The 21,907-nt window shown below is 35.1% G+C and overlaps 1 protein-coding gene across 7 annotated transcripts; it reads right to left on the reverse strand.

Moving 5' to 3' along the window:
* Positions 1–10,345: 10,345 nt before the first annotated feature.
* On the reverse strand, positions 10,346–20,803 carry LOC114274418 (putative late blight resistance protein homolog R1A-3). Of its 7 annotated transcripts, none has more exons than XM_082893827.1 (3): positions 17,608–20,803; positions 12,982–13,306; positions 10,346–10,779 (listed from the first exon to the last, which is right to left on the reverse strand). In XM_082893827.1, exons 1-2 carry the CDS (start codon positions 20,632–20,634, stop codon positions 13,010–13,012), a joined length of 3,324 nt encoding a protein of 1,107 aa, XP_082749953.1. In that variant the 5' UTR covers positions 20,635–20,803; the 3' UTR covers positions 10,346–10,779; positions 12,982–13,009. The 7 variants fall into 7 exon arrangements, with proteins under 7 accessions (XP_082749953.1, XP_028072145.2, XP_028072139.2 ...); XM_028216344.2 differs by having other exon boundaries at positions 12,987–13,028; positions 17,608–20,776; XM_028216338.2 differs by having other exon boundaries at positions 12,982–13,028; positions 17,608–20,776.
* Positions 20,804–21,907: the final 1,104 nt, after the last annotated feature.

The following is a 21,907-nucleotide window of genomic DNA, read 5'->3' on the forward strand; positions in this document are numbered from 1 at the left end:
CTAGCTTGTTAGCCTTATGTATTGAATCCTCTAGCATGCATTACTTGGCCTATTTCAGTGATTTGGCATCATTAGTTATGTTATTTCAGTCCATGTTTCATGGCCATGCACTTGCATCTTTCACTCATTCAATGCGTTGAAGGGTTTGCCCCTTTATGTCTTAACATGAACCATTGCGTATGCCTTCATGCCTTAGCTTGTGAGCTACCATTTCAATGTGTTTTGGGGGTTATTGTGCCATGACATAACTCTAATTTTTATTTCTTAAGTCATCCCATGCTTGGTCCTAATAGGTGTAGTGTAATCCACCTTATTTGCCTTGCATTCACCATGCTTCATGCCCTTCATGCTAGCATATTTTGGCCTCCTTCCATACAGGTTTTAGACTCATTTTAACATGTTCTAGGATTGTTTTAGGTTGCCTTAGCCACATGCTTCATGTTTTGTATACTTGTAGTACAAATGCTCTTGCTTGCCTCAAGCTTTGGGCACTATTGCATGTTTCATTTGTGTTGTGTACATGATTTGGCATCATTTAGCATGACATTTTAGAGCTTATAGCATGCTTTTGTTCCTACTTCACTCATGCTTTGAATGCCTCTAAGTATTGTCCATGTTTGCTTAGCTTATGGCTTAGCTCGTATGCTTGCATGCCTAGGCCTTTGGGCCCTTATCTCAGCATGTTTTGGTCCTTGTTTTCACCTACTTGAGCTCTGTCCATGCTTAGTTCATGCATTTGTGTCATGTATTGCATGCCTCCTTTGTGTTGCTCTTTGCTGGCTTTCATGCCTTAGAACCCTAGCATGCTTTACTTATGTTGTTTGAATGATTTGACATCATTTCTTGCTTCATTTCAGCGCACTTAGTGTTGTTACACTTCCACTTTTGTCACTCATTGAGCACTCTTGAGAGTTGTGCTCTTTGGCCTCTTTGATGGCCAATGCATTGTGCATGCATGCCTTGCTTTATGTGCCTTCATTTCATCACCAATGGCCACTGATTTGGGCATGATTGAGGTGTACCCTTTTGGTTTAAGTCCATTGAGTATAACATGTATATTACATTGAGCATGCCATGCATGGTATATTACATAAGTCGCCCTTGTTGCATTGCATTGTGCATGCATGCATTACATTATTCTTAGAACCTTATGAATGCCTTACATTGAGTATGCCATCTAGTTTTTAGCATTTAGCATTGTGTATGCTAGTTGTTACATGCTTTAGCATTGTGCATGCCATTAGCCTTGTTAGGTTGTTCATATTGCATTGCATGTTTGCATGCTTAAGTCATATTGCATACTTGCATGCTTGAGTCGCATTGTGTATGCCATGCTTGCTTGCGTTGTGTTTGGAATAGGTGTTAGTCCAAACACAGGAAATGAGGGACGTTTCATACTTAAAGTGATGAAACGTGCCTCAATTCTCGGTCGCCGACGCTCTTGATCATCCATGATAGAGTTTTAGGCTTTATGTGTTTACTTGTGCATTCATTTTCATATTGAATTGTGCAACTTCACCTCTCGGCCATCATGCATCGGTGGCCCGAGGGTCGAGAACTACACTTCTTTGAGTTCATGACATGACAGGGCGGGTGGTTGGGCACACATATCTTGCAAATACATTGCCATGCCCTTTCGTGCTCTCTGTTGCAGAAAATTGGGATTCAGCAGCAACAACTGGCCAGCCAGCCAGAAAAAGTAGCTAGCCGACCATTTTTCTGGTTTTTCAACAACCAAAAGTCGTCGACAGGTGTTTCTAGAGACCAAAAGTGGTGGGCCACCCTCCCACAGGATTCCCAAGGTGAAGTTTTAGCTTTCTGGAGCTTGGTGCAAGTTTCTGAGAACAAATGAAAACAGAGGCAAATCGGGGCATCACATTGGATTTCTGAACGAGGCGACCGGACATGCATGCATTCCTCTACCTCTAAGGCTCCTGATTTACTGCGTTCCTTAGCTGCCATGCTTAGATAACTAGGTTTTGCTTTGGTCTGTACCTTTAATAGTTAATGCATTTATCTATTTCAATTCGTTTTGTAATAATTGGTTAACTAGGATTAGTTAATTAATTTGTTGTGTAATAAATTAGTTTAATTAGCTTAGGTTAGCTAGTTAGCTCTTTATTTGGTCCATCCTTCGAGAGGGCGCATTGTTGTAATAAGCGTGCGTGTGTGTGATGCATGTCTTCCAATCTCCATTTCTTTCTCCTTTTTACTTAACCACTTACGATGGTTAGTTTTAGGGCATATTTCATTTAGCATACCTTATGCTTGCATGCGTGCATCCATTCATCTGTATTGCATGCACCGGGCTCGGCGCATCATACTAACTGCATTGTATTTCAATTCCTATTTGAATACATGTACCAAGTTGCGTTTCACATGACATTCTAGAATAGCCGAGCCTATTTTAGTTGCATTTTCGCATGTGTTGCATTAGCTATCTTAACATGAACTAGGATCATGCATGATTTCTAACTAGTTCTTTGTTTTGGCTCGGAGTACACTATGAGTGTTTACGCTTTAGCATACTGCATGTGTGTTAATGTTGCCATGAAAGCATGCTTGCCATGAGGCTATTTGCTTACATGATTAACTTCCTGAATGCCTGTGGGTGAAAGTTAGATTACCTGAATTGGAACAATTCATCAAAATCCGCATTTTAGCCTACTTGCGAGTAGCAAACTTCAAACTATTTTCCAAACCAACGGATATGCAATGCTTTGTTCCAAATTAGGCGATCTAGTCTATACTTGTTTTGCTGTGTGCATCACATTGTAATTCTAACTAATTAACCGGAATAAGAACACATGTGTTTTCAAAAACAAGATATCATGTTTAGTACAGACCGATCTTTGATCGGTCAAGCGGGGGTGCTCATTAAATGACCTTCCCCAATCGTACCCAAGTTCCCGAGCCGAGGCAACTTTGGTGATGACGGACACGTGGCCTTAGGCACGAGTCAGGGTTTCCCAAATTTTTCCAAAATAAAATTTTTAGGTGGCGACTCTGTATCTGGCAAAGTAGTCCATGTTTGGCACTTCTTTATAAAAATCAGTTTTCCAAAACGATTTGCCGGATTTGGACTCTTTGGTAATTTATTGGTCTTACATCGCACATTGTGAGATTAGATTCAGAACCATGACATTTGAGTCCAAACTGTAGTATGCTAGAGAACAAAACGAGTTTCCCTCGGGAGTTCTCCGGGCGTGTCTACAGGAACCCATAGATAAATTTCTTACACTCCACCATGACTCCAGGGATTGTTGTTTTTATTTGAGTGATGGTGAGAAAAAGTGTATAAGAAAAAAAGTGAGGATTATGAGATTTATTTGAATGCCTTAGGCTTGGCATTGTTATGTTTGTCCTCATGAGTAGATGAAATGTTGTGTATATATATATTGTTGTCTCGTTCTTAGGAGTAGACGGGTGCTTTGATTTACGCGCGTAAGTATATGCTATCTGTCTAGGGGGTATGGGTCAAACTCGGGACGATATCTCCGTGCAAGTTTGGCTCTGGACCTGTGTTAGGTATACAGAAGGCACATGGGATATATGTATAGGCCGGAAGTGAAGGGCCGAAGTGGTGGAGTTAAGATACAAATAATTAAATATGAACTTATTGGTATAGTGTAAATTGCTTTGAATTGTACATCTCAAAAAATGGTAAACGACCTTTTTAAATTATAAAATTTGGGCAAAGACATGTATACGTAATTCTAGACAACTTTTCTGTTTTAACTTTGTACTAAAAAGATCGATTAAAACTTATAATCAGATGATCTTGGTTATAGTAGTTTTTATTCATTTTGTTGGGGAATTTTCAAAATGGTTTTTAAAATTTATAGTTTAATTTTTGGGTGTTTTCAAAACCTTCCTTATTTTTCTTTGGAAAGCATTAATTAAGCTTGGGAGCTTTGTCTCACATTGGAAAGAGAGTAAAACATGGAGTACTTAATAAAGTGTTACATGGAATATTTTTTTGAATATGGAATGATGGGATGAAAGCTAGTGTGCATGCACCCACACCGCAAGGATGGTACATGCACACACGAGTGCGCGCGTGGCGTGGGCTGTGTGGCGTTTGATGGCGCACTTAGCACGAACGCATCGGTGCAAGGTGCCATGGGGGTGCTTTCCCATTTGCATTGGACAAGTTGGAGCGATGACGTGGATCCAACGTGGTAGGGGTGACGTGGAATACAGTCAGCTCCACGTGGCAGTGACGTGTCGTCCGTTGGCGATAAGTCAACCAACCGATCAAACGGCTGTGTGTCCAATCTGGAGCGGATTGATCATAGCCGTTGATTGGAGATGCATGCGATCATACGGATGAGATGGCACTTGATCGAGATTAGGTGTGATTAGTCAAGGCATCTATTCAGTGTCAGAATGATCTGCACCATAGATCGTCGATCCAACGGTCAGATCTGATCAGATGCGATCAAGGGACATGACTATTCAATCAGATCCATCAAGGCCTATAAATAGGCTACGAAATCAGTCATTTCATTCCATCCAAAATCCTAAAAAGCATTCTTACAATTCTCTCTCTCTCTCTCTCTTTCCCTCTTGATTTTGAATTTTCGATCAAGAGTTTCTTAAGCAAATTTCTGTTTTTCTTATTGATAATCAAGTTCTGCAGATTTGATTATCGGTGTCTTGGTTTCTTGATTATATCAAGGGTGTTTTGACCTATTGTCGTCAGTGCAGACGCCAATAGACTAGATCTTTAGATCAGGCTTCATTCTATCTTGGAGGCAAATTTGTTGTAACCCCCTGCACACCTTTTGGTGGGTACAAATATTGTCTTTAGGAAAGCAACTAAGTAACGCAATTTGAAGCATCAATTTTCTGTTCTATATAGACAAGATCATTGCCAAATTTTGAAGACCCGAAGACCACCATTTGAAGAATTCAAGACTACTTATTCCAACACATTTTAGCAATGCAGATTTTAGAGGCTGTTTTAACCTACGAAACGAGCTCATTTTTATTGATTTTGCGTAAATTAAAGTAAAACAGTATTCTGAACACTTTTTGTGTTTTGAACTTTTTCGAAAAAAAATCATCTTAGGACAATTTCTTTTCGTTTTCAGTTCCAGATTTTTTGATCGAATTTCGTTTAGGTTCTTCTATTAAGTTTTTCTCTCAACCTGTTTAGTCTCTACTCAATTCGTTCGCTTAGCCTTTTAGAAAATTTGATTCTGTATAACTTTTGTTCTTTGAGTTTTGGTCAATTCGAATTAGTTAAGCATAAAACGGTGTATTTTTATACTTCTTCAACAAGTTACTTTTGATTAAATTATACTAATTTTACTTTTTTGTAGAATGATTGGTCTTACTAACTTTTTATGCAGGGCTGACCCACCATATTTCTATTTTTATTTTTATTTTTTTTATTTTACACTTAATTTATATTTAGTTGTGTAAGGGCAACAAACTAAATGCCACCGTATCTTGGGAAACTACTCATTCGTCTCGGTGCGGGTGGAACTACTTGTCTTATCCGGTAACAAGAATTAAAAAAAACATGCTCATTTATTTGTGTTCTGTGTTTGGTAACAAAGTGTTTAAATTAGTCATGTTACATGAGCACCAGGAAAGAATAAGTGTATCTATTAATAGTGTAATGGACAGGTGGAGCTATACCTTGGGTAAGATCAGAAAATAAGGGCAACCGATCCGACACATTTAAGTCATTGTGTGATTCCAAAAAATGCATGTCAAATCCACAAGTCATAAGAAGCTAGTGCTTCAAGAATGATGATTGGCTTTTTCTAATGGCCTACGTATTGACCTTACCATGCCATTGGACAAGTTTTCCACTCCCAATGCATGCATCTAAACTTCCCAACATACCCAAAAACCCATGAACCTCCCCAATAGCAAGTAATCTAGCAATATTAGTTGTTGTTGGAGATCTCAGGCATTCGAGTCCAAAGATTTCAATTACTGAATTGCAAAAGTGTTGTAAACTTTCAATTACCGTGCATTTCTCAATACACAGATAATCATCAACTGCATCTGCTGCCACTCCATATGACAGTATTCTCATTGCTGAAGTCATCTTTTACAGTGGAGACAATCCAAGGATATAAGTTGCATCTTTTTTTTTTTTTTGAACAAAATATGGATCGTGTGCTTTAATGACATTCAAAATTCACAAATAAAGAGAATGGCACATTCTAAAACATCTCTAAAATGTTGTAAGTGAATAAACTGGATTTGCTGCAAAATAATCCGCAAACAATCGTTCATGACCCTTCCATCTATCACGACGTATGTAATTATGTCCTACAACAGAACCACCTCTTTTCTTTGATCGATCAGTTGATTGTAGAATCTGAATCATAGTAGCATTATTTATCTCATAAACACTCAGAAGTTTGAAAATTTTTTCATCATTAGAGGATAGAGGATGAAAAAGAAGAAGATGATGAAAATGAAATGAACACATTAGAATTTGAGGTACTCATTATGTTGTGCTTTCAGTTATGGTTGGTTCCAAATATAACGTACCTCTTTCTGGTTTATATGGTACAAGGGTTAATGCGTTTATATCAGTTTTTGGAAGGAAATTATTATTGTCGGCAAAAAAATTGGAAAAGATTTAATGGAGGGAAAAGAAATGGGAAACAAATCGGGGAAACAGAAAAAAGAAGGGAAAAAAAATATCATTTTCCCTGTCCAGTCGATCGGTCGGTCGTCCCCCCCGACGTCCACTGCGTTTTGATGAAAGTTACAGTACACCGTTGGAGTGACTGATATTAGATTGAGGAACTCGTTCTTTTTTACTCAGATTTGATGAAAAAAATGACGAACCGTTGGAGATGTCCTAAGTACAACAATTTTGTTTGGTTTAGCTTTAACATCATAATTTGAGTGTGAAGTTATACTTTGAGTTATAAATTTTGAATTTAATTTTGAAAATAAAAAATTTATTTGATTATAAGTGTTAAAAAAAGTTTTGAGTTGTATTTTGAAATTTTTTAAATTTATTTTTCAAAATATTTAAATATTTTCTTAATTTTATTTTTTTAAGGATGAATATTTTTTATTGTAAATATTTATTTTTCTAAATGTGCATTGTATTTACTACATTCATGTGTTGTATTTTTTAAAAAAATATTATATATATATATATATTTTAAAATATTTAAAAATTTAAAATGAGTTGTATTTTTTATTTTAAATATTTTATTTTATTTTTTAAATATTTTAAATATTTAAAAAATTGAATTTTTTATAAATATTTAATTTTTTTTTAATTTTAAAAATTTTTGAATCACTCATATATATCTAGATCGTAATAAATTATTTGGTCAATACTTTAAAAAAAATAACAAAATATTTTTTCAAAAAAATTAAAAATAAATAAATAATATTTTTCTTCAAAACTAAAAATAAACAAAATATTTTTTGAAATTTTATATTTTTAAAAAAAAATATAAAATCAAAAATAATTTAAAAGAAAAAGAGAAAAAAATAATTTTTTTTAAATAGAGTTTTGAAAAGAGTCTGATTATGAGTTTTGAAAAAAAAAAATTTGAGTTTTGAGTTATATGTTTGGTTATGAGCTTTAAAAATAATTTTTGAATTGAGTTTTAAATTGTGTGTTTGTTTATGAGTTTTGAAAAAAATTAAATTAAATTTTTTTTATTAGAATCACTCACAGTTTTCAATATATGATCTATTTTACGACACTTAAAAAGTGTATGATACTTGAAAAAATGCTATGGATACAAAATAATACATTTTTTGGGTGTCGTTTGAATTAAGTAGGTCATATATTGGAACTAATAAAAATAGGAACAATTATAGTTTTAAACAAAACGAATTACACATTAATGCAAAATAATTATAATTATAATTATTAATATTAATAAGGCTTATTACTTTTTGTAATTATTTTATTTATTTATTTATTTATTTTGGATGAATAAAGTAATTAGAATTTTGATTCCCTTTGTACAGTTATTTGCCCAAGAAAATAAACCAAATGAGTGGGCGGCTATGTTTCGGTCCAGGTATCGTACACTTTTTAGGGGTGTACGTTTTATAATTTGCTGTTTTGAGTATATAGAAAATAGAGTAATGATTCATCCCCCTTTTCCCCCACCCCCTTTGACCCCCTCTCTCTCTCATTGGTCACCTTTTTTTTTTCTTTTTCTTTTTTTTCCTGCTCCACCAATCACCCCCTGCCACGTGGCAAGGGGGGTGAGGGGTGACCCCCAAAAGGGGGTCCCAAGCATTATTCTAGAAAATATTATATATATTTATGTTTATTTTGGATAAAAATAAAAATCATTTTTTGTATATAAATATTTTAAAATTTTGTTTTAAAAACAAGTAAAATGGGTGGTTGGGAGAGGTGGTTGGAAATGGTGACCAGAGGTGGCTATCGACTGTGGCAGGTAGTGGCCGAAAGTGACTACCACCAGTGACAGGTGGTTGGCAATGGTCATAAAAGATTGATGGCCACAAAAAGTGATGGCCGTAAGTGACTAACAATGGTCGTAGATAGTAGTTGGTGTCGCCTAAAGTGATAATTAAAAGTGATGTTCAACAAATGGCCATGGCTAAAGGTGGTTACAATCAGCGGGAGGTGGTTGGTGGCAATGGTAGGTGATCGGCAGTTGAGGAAGATGATGGTTGGAGGTTGTTGGAGGATGAGATCATTAGTGATAGCAGCCGATAGTGATAAGTAATATGTGGTGGTCAAAAAGAGTAGGAGAAAGAAGAAATTTTTTTTTAAAAAAAAAATGAAACAATTTTTTTTTGTGTTTTGAAACTGTTTACAACCTTTGAAAACGAAAATAGAAGCCAAACAAATTTTTATTTATAGTTTTAAAAAATTCTATAATTATAAATATAAATGTTATTAAACAGACCTTTAATTATTATGTATATCTTATTAAGTACGTTTTATAAGACACGTTATGTATTCTTTCAATAAACGTAATATAATTTTTTTATACAGTTACAATAATTTATAATTCAAAAATAAAATTATGAATTTTTGTGATAATATTACACTTTTTTTATAGAAATATTTATGAATTATAAATTATTGTAATCAAAGACAAAAAAAATACATAATATTATCACAAAATGTATAACTTAATTTCTAAATTATAAATTATTGTAACTTTAATTTCTAAATCATAAATTATCATAACTTTAATAAAAGAATTATGTAATACTTAACATAAAATAAATAACATATATCATAAAAATATGTAATAAGATACATATATGTTCCTAATTTGGGAACATTTTAACCAATTCAAAATTTGTATGCTCATATTCAATATATATGACTAGAAGTATTTTACAGTTAGTTATGGGTTGTTAGATTTATTGTTCACCCTCATCAAATGGCTATAACACGTGCAACGACTTTGATTTCTTAGACTCTGAGATGCATCACTTTTCTCTGGAAAAATTCCAATATATTTGTTCTGTTAGGGAACTCAGATTATTAGATACAAGTTAAAAAATTAATAAAAATTGTTAAATTATTCTTTTTATTTTTTTGCATATCTCTATATAAAAGTTAAAAAAATAGCAAAAAAGTCAATTTCCAAACACATTAATAAGTTGTGTCTATGTGAATAAAATGAAATTAAAAGGAAATTCTAAAACTATTTACCGTATGTTCTAGTTATAATCTTTTGTGATTTTTAATTTTGATCTATTGTGATATTAGTTGTGACTTGGTGACTTATTATTTTAGTTGTGATCGAAGAGGTCTTTAATTATATGCCTCAAGTGATTTTATGTTATAACCCTTATGACACTTTGTGGTGTTAATCTTAATTATAATTTATTGTGATTGTAATTTTAATTATGATTAAGAAGTCTTTGGTTATGACTAAAAAGTGTTTACTTATGATCCATTAAATTATGATAGAACATGGTTTAATCATGACACTTTGTAGTATCAATACTATAAAGTATCATAGAGGAGGGTGGATTGTAACATTATCTTGACAGAAAACCCTGAACACGCTTACATTGCATAAAAATATGAGTAAATTGTATTATACTCTCCTTAACTATTATCCTGTATTAATTTATTCTTTTAAATTAAAAATTAGAACACTTAATCCTTTTATTAATTTTTTTCAGTTTAAACTTTTATAACAAAAATACCTTTTAGTTAGGCTCCTCATTGGTGGAACTATGTCAAGACGGTATTGTGCATTCGTCAAACCATCAGCAATCAAATGGTTGGTAGGGTACCATCCAAATAGCTTCTCTATCAAAACCAGTTGTTGCATGCATAAAGGAGTCATAAGAGCATCAGCATCAGAGTCACCATAACGACTTTGACACTATTGTAGAAAGCGAATTTGTAAATATGTTGATGTATCAGAGCTACTATGGGCTTCATTCATTTTGACAAAGTTACAGTTCCTCCTCTGATGAACCGAGGAACTGTTCACAAGTAATCAATTTTTTATTATATTTTTTTTCCCGTGCTTCTTTCTCCTGCCAACAAGAACACTATCTCTCATACTACCATTGCTGTCAACACTTACCAGAGCCATCACACAAATTTCATTCTCACAATCTTGGAAGTTCATCAGGTCTCTCTCTGAACTGGAGCAAAGCTGGAGTCATCCCCCAAGATGTCCCCCAGGATGTCCCATGAGAAGAAGAAAAATGTTGATTGCTTAACCGGCCGTCTGGTCGTCCGGCCGGTCGACCACCCTGCCTCCTGTGTTGTTGTTGTTTTGTTGTTGCTCTGGTGCTGTCTTGGGTCTTATTTTATACCTGTTTTAATATATTTAAATTGAAAAAGATAAAAGAATAAAAAATAATATTTTAATGAAATAAAATTTTAAAATAGAGAGTTTGATGAAGTGTGTATATAGAAAAGAGGCTAGCTAAAATAAAAAAGTGGATTTTAGGTTATAATTTGACTCAAAATTTGCTAAGGCTAATGCGGATGCTCTAAGATGTCTTCGACAAATCTACCAACAATAGCTCAAGTTTCCAGTACAATTCCATATCTCATCATGTCATGATAGTCCATACATTGATGGCCGAAGTATTATATTAGTTTTAATTTCACATCGTCAATCTAAGTCACCTGAATTTGATTAATATAATGTAATGATCTCTTCATTTATAACTAATTAATTTTGAGTTGGATGTTTTAACATGGCATTAGAGTTGGGTCTTAGTGGCCTCTCATCTCTTGTGGTTTAAGTATATAAATCTCTACCTGAGTCTATTTCACTCATCTAGTCTATCTTGACTTAATCTCACATCATCAATCTAAGTCACCCAAGCTTGGTGGCCAAGATGGAGTTAATCTCATATCGTCAATCTAAGTCACCAAAACTTGGTGGCTAATTAATTTTGAATTGGATGCTTTAACAAAATACATCTTCTCATATATATTATAAGAAAAGGGAAAAACTCTGCAATTTGTTGCACTTGCAGCAGTAATTTCCTTGGTTATTGTTCTAAAACTGGTATTGCAGCTATAATTATTATGATGTTCTAGTCAAAATGATACCCAGGTCATTTCTACAACCGTAGAGACTAATTTAATTATTGATTTACCTGAGAACCGAACCAAAGTGGTCCATGAACACCCTAAATAATTGCATGAACCACCCATGTCCCCTGGTTCTCACACAGTCATGAGTAATGCAAATCATAATTTTCTATGATTTATTTCACCATATTTTTCTTATTCATTAATTCCTTTCTTAGTTTAAACCCTAAAATTAGGTCAATTAAGAAACACATGATAATATAACACGTTGGGTTTCTTTCTTCTTCTTCTTTATCTAATAATGGATTGGATCACATAGACTTAATTATTAAAGTTAGAGGGCTTAGATCCATTAAGTTGTCTTATGATAATATGATATCAAGGTTGTATTTGGTTGGAGGATTTGAAGAGGGAAATAGAAAGGGAAAGGGAAGTAGAAAGAAAAGAAGAGAGAATTGATAAGATTCAAATTCCAAGCTACATTTGGTTAAGATAGAAAATGAAGAAATAAAAGAGCCCAAGTGAACCAAAAAGACAAAAAGTGAGATTGCTTTTTCCTCTCACTTTCTTTTCCCCAATGTTTTCCATTATATATACCAAACAAAAACTGGGATTGCATTTTCTTTTCCCTTTTCATTTCCTTCATCTAATCCTCTAACCATACAGAACGTAAAAGTATTTTTTTTTAAATAATACCCACATATATATATATATATATATATTATAGCAAAACACATACAAAGTTAGGTGCTCTGAAGAGCATGCCTTGCCAAGAAACTCTTCATGGTAATAACCATAGGACAAAATTTCTTTAAGAAACAGTCCGAGCCTTTAGTGTTTTCACCTAATGACTAAAACTATATATTATTTTCTCTGCTGTTATTTTTCATATCTAATTTACTCTGTTAATTTCCCTAGCCTTTAAGCATTGTCACCCAGAGGTTAAGTTTGTGTGTTCTTTCTAGTGTGTTTGTTCTTCTTGTGTTTTGTGTCTTACCGATTATAGTTAGGCATTATGGATTGCTAACACCTTTGACATATATGAACAAATTAAGTGGCTTTACCAAATGTGTCGATTCCCATCTCTGTCATTGATCATCATAAACCTCATTCTTCCAGACTTGAGATGAAAGAGCTCAGCAACACTAAAAAATCTCCAAATTTCATAGAATTATCATATCATCTCTTATATCACACCTCTAAGTAGGATTAATCATTGATTGGATTCACCACAGAACTGTTATTGTTCTGAATAAACACAATTAAGAACACAATCCCAATACTACTCCACTCAAGGAAGTGCAAGTGAGTTTCCTTTTCAAATATCTTTCAAATTACATTGATTTATGTTATGAAGTATAAACAAGTATGTTCTTTCTATAAGAAAAAACACAAATAAATGAGTCAAAATGAAGAGAAAACCACAAAAAATAAATAAACAAATAAAAGGGAAGGAAGAGAGCAGTTACAGAACTAGATGGTCTGTTCAGAAATATCTCAAGAAGCTTTACTCATCCTGTTGAGAATAACAACAATTGTTACAACAACAATAAAAAGAAACTTCGAAGTACTCAAATGAAATGAATCTAGAACAACAATTGGAACAAGCAAAGGTAGAAATCTATGCATTAGAAAATGATGAACACTTAACTCATTCATACAATTGGAGTGTGATCTATTCAGTTTTACACCTGTACATATGTTCTCCCCTAACAAATTGAAACAAATGGTAGTTATGAAAACTATATAAGTGCTGCAGCCTGCAGGTGCTTTCCAATCCTCAATTAGCGCTACCTAATGTGAAGTTAAAATTGTAATTCAAACCATCAAATCCAAACAAGCTTGGTGAAGAAACAAAAATAAAAAATAAATGATTGGTTTCTCCCAAATAATTCACTGTGGTGTGCTCTAAGTAGCACTGACATGTGACACGTGACAAGGGCACAACTTTGACACATGGCCACGTTGATTTTCAAAAAATGCACGACATGATATGTCTGGAACATGTTAAAAATTATATTTTTATAAATTTATTATATGTCAACTATGTGAATAGCTTTTTCAAAGGTAATGAAAAAAACAAAATAACAATAATTAAAATTAAAAGGTTATAAATTTCATAACCTAAAAACATCAATATATCAATCACATGACAATTAATTGCAACATAAATAATGCAAAATAATTGTAGAATATAGAAATACAAATGATGTATTCATTTTATTAATGTTTGAAAATATATTCAGATTGAGTAGTTGCATTCCAAAGAATACAGAACATTATTACTATGGAGAGAATCATCACATAGGTCGTATTTGGAAAGTTTCAGAAATCTCACCGAAATGTCTGTAAAGTGTTTGATATTTTATGAATTTACATTTTTAATTAAGACACGTTAAAGAAGTGTCAGACACATTTTTTAAGAATGTCTGCAAAGTGTCATGCCTGACACAGGTTTATGACACAACACGCCTCCTCCATAGAAGTGTCCATGCTTCTTAGGCTGTAGTTGCAGCCAATCAAGGCCTAGAGTACATTATACTTAAACAGTCAAAGAACTATCACATGTTTGGTAGTTGGCAGTTTGGTGCTTATTTGGGTTGGTTCAGTTCATCCTTTGGTGTAGTCTTCCCTTAAAGGATATAGGGTAAAACTCTTGGAGGAAGGAAATTCCTCCAAGAGTTGAGGATTTGTGCCTTTAGTTTAATGTTAGAATTTACCATTCACACTCACCTACTACACTCCACTACTCACACTCACCTACTACACTCCACTACTCCTCACCTACTACCCAAACCCTCTCCTATATAATGCCACTCTGATTTGTAATACAAAATATCAATCTTGTAACAATCAATACATCAATCAATAATACAATTCTCTATTTCTCTTTATACATTAAATTTCTACATGGTATCAGAGCCATAAGATTTAGGCCCGTATTTTGTTTTCTCACCGGCGGGCAGCCGGCCGGCAACCTTGCCTTCGCTGCCCGCTGGAATTTTGTACACATACCTTCACTTTCCTGCCTCTTCCAACTTTCTTACAACTGTTGTCCCATAGATGGGCTTCATATCTACCGGTCCATCTATGCCTTGTGACACCTCTATACTGTGAAGTCCTCTGTCCAAATGCATCAATGGACTTCCTATGGACAACCTGCTTCTGATCAAGCTTCTCAGACCCTCTTTTCTTCCCCTCCTTGAATGGTACACCTCATGGCCTCTAAATGCATAGTAATCTGAGTATTGCTGGGCTAATAACGAAGGCCTCTCGAGCAACTGAGATGGGGCTTCATATTCCCTTGCCCATCCAGCATCCATAACCATCACTTTGTCACAGTCCATAACTGTGGGTATTCTGTGAGCTATGCTGATTATTGTACACGACACAAAGTCCTCGCGAATGATTTTCTGAATGACAGCATCGGTCTGGGAGTCGACAGAAGCCGTTGCTTCATCCATAAACAGAATCTTGCTGTGTTTCAGCATGACTCTCCCCAAGCACAGAAGCTGTCTCTGTCCCACACTCCAATTGTCTCCGCCATCAACCACTGATGCATTGAGTTTTTCAGACTTTGCAGCCACAACATCTTTTAGTGGTACTGTTTTTGTGCGAAGGGACATAAATCATCACATTTCCCACCTTTTTTTCTTTTATTTTGTCCTCCACTTTACACCTCACATGCCTTCTCTCTATCTAAACAATAATTTTCCACCATCTCCCTCTTTTTCTACACAATATTTTTGTACCACCGCCCACTCCATGATACCAATATTATTATTATTATTATTATTATTATTATTATTTTCACAAAAAAAAAAAAAAAAAAAAAAAAAATTCATTCCAGTTGATTTTTCTGCATTACCACACCTACAATTCGAGTTTGCCAAACACACTTGCTTTATTCATATCGGGACTCACCCCGATCACCATTTTACATCCAAAAAAAAAAAAAAAAAAAAAAAAAAAAAAAAAAAAAACAAACAAACAAACAAAAAACAAAACAACCGCACCCACAGTGGGATTTTTCTTCTCTACTCTGCTGCGGGTCTCTTCTTCTTGCTTTTCTCTTGATTGTCCCGTGACTGCCCAGCCTCCATGCTTCCTAGACCACCAAGCAAGTTGCCTCCTCCCTGCTCCTCCACTACAGCATATGGCGGCCCTCCAAATCGGAACATCACGGTGGCCTTCCGCTTCAGCTCCTTGTTTTCTGCCTTTAGCACACTTATCTCTGCTCGCGCATCCTTATACATGCGTTGGAGCAGAGCCAACTGGGAGTTTAACTGTTGCACTTCATTTGTCCTGCTCTGCAGCCGGTGCGACAAGTTTGTGACCGCCGTCATGGTTTCCACACATGACTTCAGAGTATACTGATTGGCCTCAATATCAGTTTGCACCGCCATTTTTTGCTCCACCGACCGCATCGGAAAGTTCAAAGGAGCAAACCCAGAAGTGTTTGGTTGGGGTTCACTGGCCACCGCACCAGTTATTTCTCTTGTGGACTCGTTCAGTTCTGGAAAGAGCGTAAGCAGACCACGGGAAGAGGAGGCCATGTTCTGGGTAGCTGGACGGGAAGAAGAGGCCATGTTATGGTTGCTGAGTGTTTCAGAGATGGGTTGGTTACAGAGTGTTTACAGAGTGTTACCAGTGTATCTCTCTCAGCCCACGAAGAGTTTTTCAGAGGTTTCAGACTGGTTTGATTTCCACATGTTCTCTCAGCCTCCGCCTTCATTTATATAGCACATGACGAAGCGGCCGACACGCGCACTGTCGATCACGTGCATCGCCGCGTGTCTGGCGCGCCTTTTGATGGCACGTCTTTTTATGGATTGGGCACGCCTTTTGATGGCACGCCTTTTGAAAGATTGGGCACACCTTTTGAGGGTGCGACTTTTTAAGGGTCCGACAAGACTCTATAAACTGTCCCGACATAGATTCCGGTTAGTTTCTACAAGGGTCCGACAAGACTCTGTAAACTGTCCCGACATAGATTCCGGTTAGTTTCTACAAGGGTCCGACAAGACTTTGTAAACTGTCCCGACATTGATTCCGGTTAGCTCCTTTATGGGTCCGACAAGACTCTGTAAACTGTCCCGACATTGATTCCGGTTAGTTTCTACAAGGGTCCAGCAAGACTCCATAAACTGTCACAACATTGTCTGCTACAACGGTCCGACATGACCCCATAAACTGTCTTCTACAACGGTCCGACATGACCCCATAAACTGTCTTCTACAACGGTCCAACATGACCCCATAAACTGTCTTCTACAACGGTCCGACATGACCCCATAAACTGTCTTCTACAACGGTCCGACATGACCCCATAAACTGTCTTCTACATCGGTCTGACACCACCATACAGTGTCCTCTACAACGTTATGACACCCCCATACAGTGTCTTCTACAACGTTATGACACCACCATTCAGTGTCTTCACCAATGGTCTGACACGACCATACAGTGTCTCCTATCCTTTTTTTTATTTTTATGTATTTTCTTGTTTTGTTCCTCTCTTCAAACTCAAGTTGGTTAGTTTCTATCCTCCTTGAGTTTGCGGGGGGCTGTTAGAATTTACCATTCACACTCACCTACTACACTCCACTACTCACACTCACCTACTACACTCCACTACTCCTCACCTACTACCCAAACCCTCTCCTATATAATGCCACTCTGATTTGTAATACAAAATATCAATCTTGTAACAATCAATACATCAATCAATAATACAATTCTCTATTTCTCTTTATACATTAAATTTCTACATTTAATAAAAAGATGTTTGGCTAATTCATTTCCTTCTCCTTTTCTTGGAATACCTAGAATCTCATGTTTAAGATAGGTCCTCATGAATTGGTGAAGAATAGAATGATGGAGGATTTTATGAATTTGAATAGCTGAAACTATGAAACATGAATGAAATTCCTGTCCCAGTACTCACTAAATGATTTTTCTGTGAGATCGAGTGCATAAAAGGAACAGCAAAAAAACAAATAATAATAATAATAACAAAATAAAACATTAAATGAACAAACAGAAACATAACACATGTAAACAAAAAGCATGATTTGATCTAGTTAATGCACTTACTTCAAGATTGGTTGTGCGAATCAAAATCTGCAGCCAATTGTTTCCCATACTCTCCTGCTCTTCCTTAATTTCCCTGGCAGAATTTGCAAGACAAGGATTGCACTGATGCACCTCAATCACCTGTAGTGTGGGTATATCCCCTATTTCAGATGGGATATTCTCAAGTCCATGACAATTAACCAACTGTAATCGCTGAAGGGTGGGAAAATGATTACTGGAAACCTCCCACTGCATAATTTCCAGGGATTCCAATTTTAACAATTTGAGTTGTGGGAACTCCCTATCACTTGTTTCCCAATGTTGTCCGGTGCAGGCATGAAGTAATAATTTGAGAACCTCAAGGTTGGGTAGTAACTTGACAAGTGTTGACATCGCATCCCACTTTAGATTGGTTTTCTTCAAAGTTAGCTTTTTAAGATTTGGGGGAAACTGAATGCTCTTGAGACTATTTGAAGAGCAGTTATGGCCTGTATTAAACAATTTCAACTCTTGGAGGTGATTTAGGAAGCTTAAATGAGGAAATGACAAACATCCCCCATCTATCAATTGCCCACGAAATCCCAACTTTCTGATATTTGGAGTCCCAAACAACAAATCCCGGCAAGACCATGGATCGACCCATGAAAGAGTTTGTAGGTTATCCAACAAGAAGGGATATTGATCATGGGGATATTGCATTCCAATTTTGTTTATCCCTTCTCCAGTAAGACGGATATAACTCAACTTTACCATCTTCCTAATACCATATGGTAGAGTTACAGATGAATGTGTACCAAGAAATTTATGCATCTCTTGTCTAGTTAAAGACAGATTCATCAATTGATTAGCACACGGAACCAAAATATGTGTACTGAGAATCAGGGTTTCTAAATTCCACAGGTTAGATATTGAATCTGGGAGGTAAGTTTGTGGATACAATGAGACCAAAGAAAGTGCTAAGTACCTCAAGAGAATAAGTTGTTCTATCTCACCGGGGTACGTAGTAAAATCTACAGAACCCATATCCAACACCTTTAGAAGCTTGAACCATGGAGGAGAGAAATTAGGAGGAAAGAAAGCAGAGTTCCATGGAGTACATCCAGATCTAAAGTACAAAAAAGAGCGGGTTTTTGCAGCAGAAGTGATTACAGAAGTTACATCTGACAGGTTTACTGAATCACAAATGGATAAATGACTCATATCCGAAAAATGCTTTGATTGGGGTGTTTTGGTAAGATGGTTAAAAGCTGGCTTTTTGGTTCTTTTTTGTGAGAGAGGAAGTGGGTTAAACGCTGGGAAGTGGCTTTTAACCCACTTCCCAAAATAGGAAGAAGAGGAAGCAGGATGATTACCTGAAATTTGCTGGAGAAAATACTCTTCCTCTGATTTTCTGAGGCAAAAATCACGCAATAAATCATGGATACTGCATTCTTTGATTCCACCGTCATACGCTCTTCTAGTAACTAATACCAGACTTCTAGCAATTAAATCCATCAAGTATTCCTCGGCTACATCTTCTAAGCTTTTCTCCCCAATCTTTTGTATAAATCCCTCAGCAATCCATAACCAAATCAACTTCCACACGGGAATTTGTAAGTCCTCTGGAAATGCACCAAAATAGAGAAAGCACGGTTTCAAGTGCCCAGGTAAGTGAATGTAACTCAACGCTAGTGTTTTCATGCATGCTTGTGGATTGGCAGCCAAATTTGATTTTAAGGTTTCTCCTACTTGCTTCCATCGGTCTTGGCTCTTCTCTTCATTAATAAAAATTCCAGCTACCACAACAATCGACAAAGGTAGTCCCTGACACTTGTTGGTTATTTGCTTTCCGATCTCCACGAGCTCTGGAGGGCAATTTTCTCTTTTCCCAAACACCTTGTGTTGAAACAGATCCCAACTTTCGTTATGAGTTAAAAATCGAAGCGAAAGAGGTGGGTTATTGGGTTTGGCCTGCAAAGCCACGTCTTCATGTCGGCTAGTGAACAAAATTCTACTTCCATTGTTGTCATTTGGAAAACAAATTTTCAAATCAAGCCAAGCCCTAGTATCCCATATATCATCCATCACAATGAAATATGTTCGACCCTTTAAGCTTTTGTACAACATTTCAGCTAATTTCTCATCGCTCATTTGATCAATTCTATTTGTATGTGGCATAACACAACTTACAAGGCGAAGTAACAAATCCCTCTTTCGATACTCCTGAGAAACAGATGTCCAAGCACGAACATGGAAGTGGTATACAATAAGAGGATCATTATAGAGTTTTGTTGCCAAAGTAGTCTTACCTTGTCCAGCCATCCCAACAATGGAAATAACCTCTAGCTGCTTTGGCCCTCGAGTAAGTTGTTCTTTTAAGGTCAATGCCTCGTCCTCAAATCCCACCATTATTTCTTCCTCCAATGCACACCAAGCGGTTGGGTTTGTGTTTGCTCTTGTTGGGTTTGAGTTTCCACTGCTGGAAAAACTTCCAACTTGTTGTGTGGCTTCCAAACCCATATCATAAATTCCCATCATCTCTGTTTTGATGGCCTCAATCTCTTCTTTGACATGCTCAAGATTTAATGAGTGATCATGCTGTATTTCTGGTTTTAACGAACCATCCTCCTTTATTTCATCTTTTAATGAGCGATCCTTCTTTATCTTCTTCATCCTCTTTCGATACAGAAACTTGCTCAAGAAAGTGTTGAATTTAAATGACCGATCCTTCTTTATCTCTTCCTCCGAATTATCCTTCTTTATCTCTTCCACCGAATTATCGTTGTTTATGTTCTCCATGTCAATATTCTTCCTCGAGAAAATGTTAACTAGGAACGAGTCGATCGTATTTTCTGCCTCGTACGCCAAATCTCTAATTCGTGCCTCCAGATTTTTCACTTGTTCGTGCTCAAAAAACTTCACCTGCAAATCATTCAGATTTGTTCTCAGCAATTGTAGATCCCCATAAAGGGTTTGAATTTGATCATTCTCTTCCAAACTCAAATCGATCTTGGAGCTCAATAAATCCTTCAAATTCTTTGCTAGTAAAATGACTGCAATTTCAGCCATCTCTCTCTCCCAATATATATATATATATATATATATGGATGGATGACGGAAAAGGGAGCTTAAAATTCCAGATCAAGCAAGAGCTCTCTGTTCTGTTCCTTGCTTTTTGTTTAGTTTAGAGTTGAGGCTTGACTCGCATTCAACAAACAACTACTAAATTAAACAAAAATCAACGATTTGATTACATGAGATTGACTTTGGCAACCCCAATTCACACCATAATCTTCATAGACACCGACGCCGAAAATTTGCAGCAAATTGGACCGGCTTTTTCCTAGCGTCAACCAGTACGAAATATAAGATAAATTAATTTTTTTTTTTCCTTTTAAGAGTGTTTGTTGTAATTTTTTTTGAAACAGAATTTGAAAAAAATAAGTAAATCACTCTTTTAATTAATTTTTAAAATTTATTCTTTTTATTTTGATCCTTCATATTTTAAGTTTTTTCTAATTTATTTTTAAAATTAATTTCTGTTAAATATTAGACAAAAAATAACATATTGACAATTATATAGCATATAAATATTATATATATATATATAATTCATACATTTAATACAAATTCAAACTTTAATATAATAATATTTTTTATATTATGTGACAATTATCGTAATATTTTTTATTTAATTTTGAATATAAGTTAACTTTTGGAGTAAATTGAGAAAATTTTGAAATATGAAAGGTCAAAATAAAAAAAATATAAATTTTAAGTGTCAAAGTGAAAAAATAACTAAGTATGAAAGGGGTAAGGTGTAATTCCCCCCTCCCCCCACCCCACCAATGGTTTCTTTGTGTAAATCAAAGCTAGATAAGTCTACAAAATTATGAGAATTGAATAGATGAGAGGTTATTCACCAATAATGTCCGTTTTGGTTTGATTTTTTAAAAATTGTTTTTAGGTAAGTTTTCCCTTATTTGTAATAAAAATGTTTCATATTTTAGTCATTTTTTTGATACGTTTTTTATATGTACTTAATCAAGATGTATTTAATATATATAAAAAAAAATTAACTTAGATATTAAAAAATTTACTAAAAATAAACGAAAATTCGAATAAAAATTTGTGTGCATTTTTGTTTGAGTTTTCCTTCATTTTTAGTGATTTTTTTTTCATAATTTGGTTAACTTTTTTTTTACTTTTTAGATGCATCTAATCTTAAAGTATCTAAAAAGTATAAAAAATAAAAAAAAATAAAAACTAAAATATAAAAAAAATCAATAAAAATAAATAAAACATGTCTAAAAATAATTTATGAAAATTAAAACTAAACAAA

Source organism: Camellia sinensis, chromosome 11 (assembly GCF_055761805.1).
Source record: "Camellia sinensis isolate YWXY chromosome 11, ASM5576180v1, whole genome shotgun sequence".
Classification (NCBI taxonomy): Eukaryota; Viridiplantae; Streptophyta; class Magnoliopsida; order Ericales; family Theaceae; genus Camellia; species Camellia sinensis.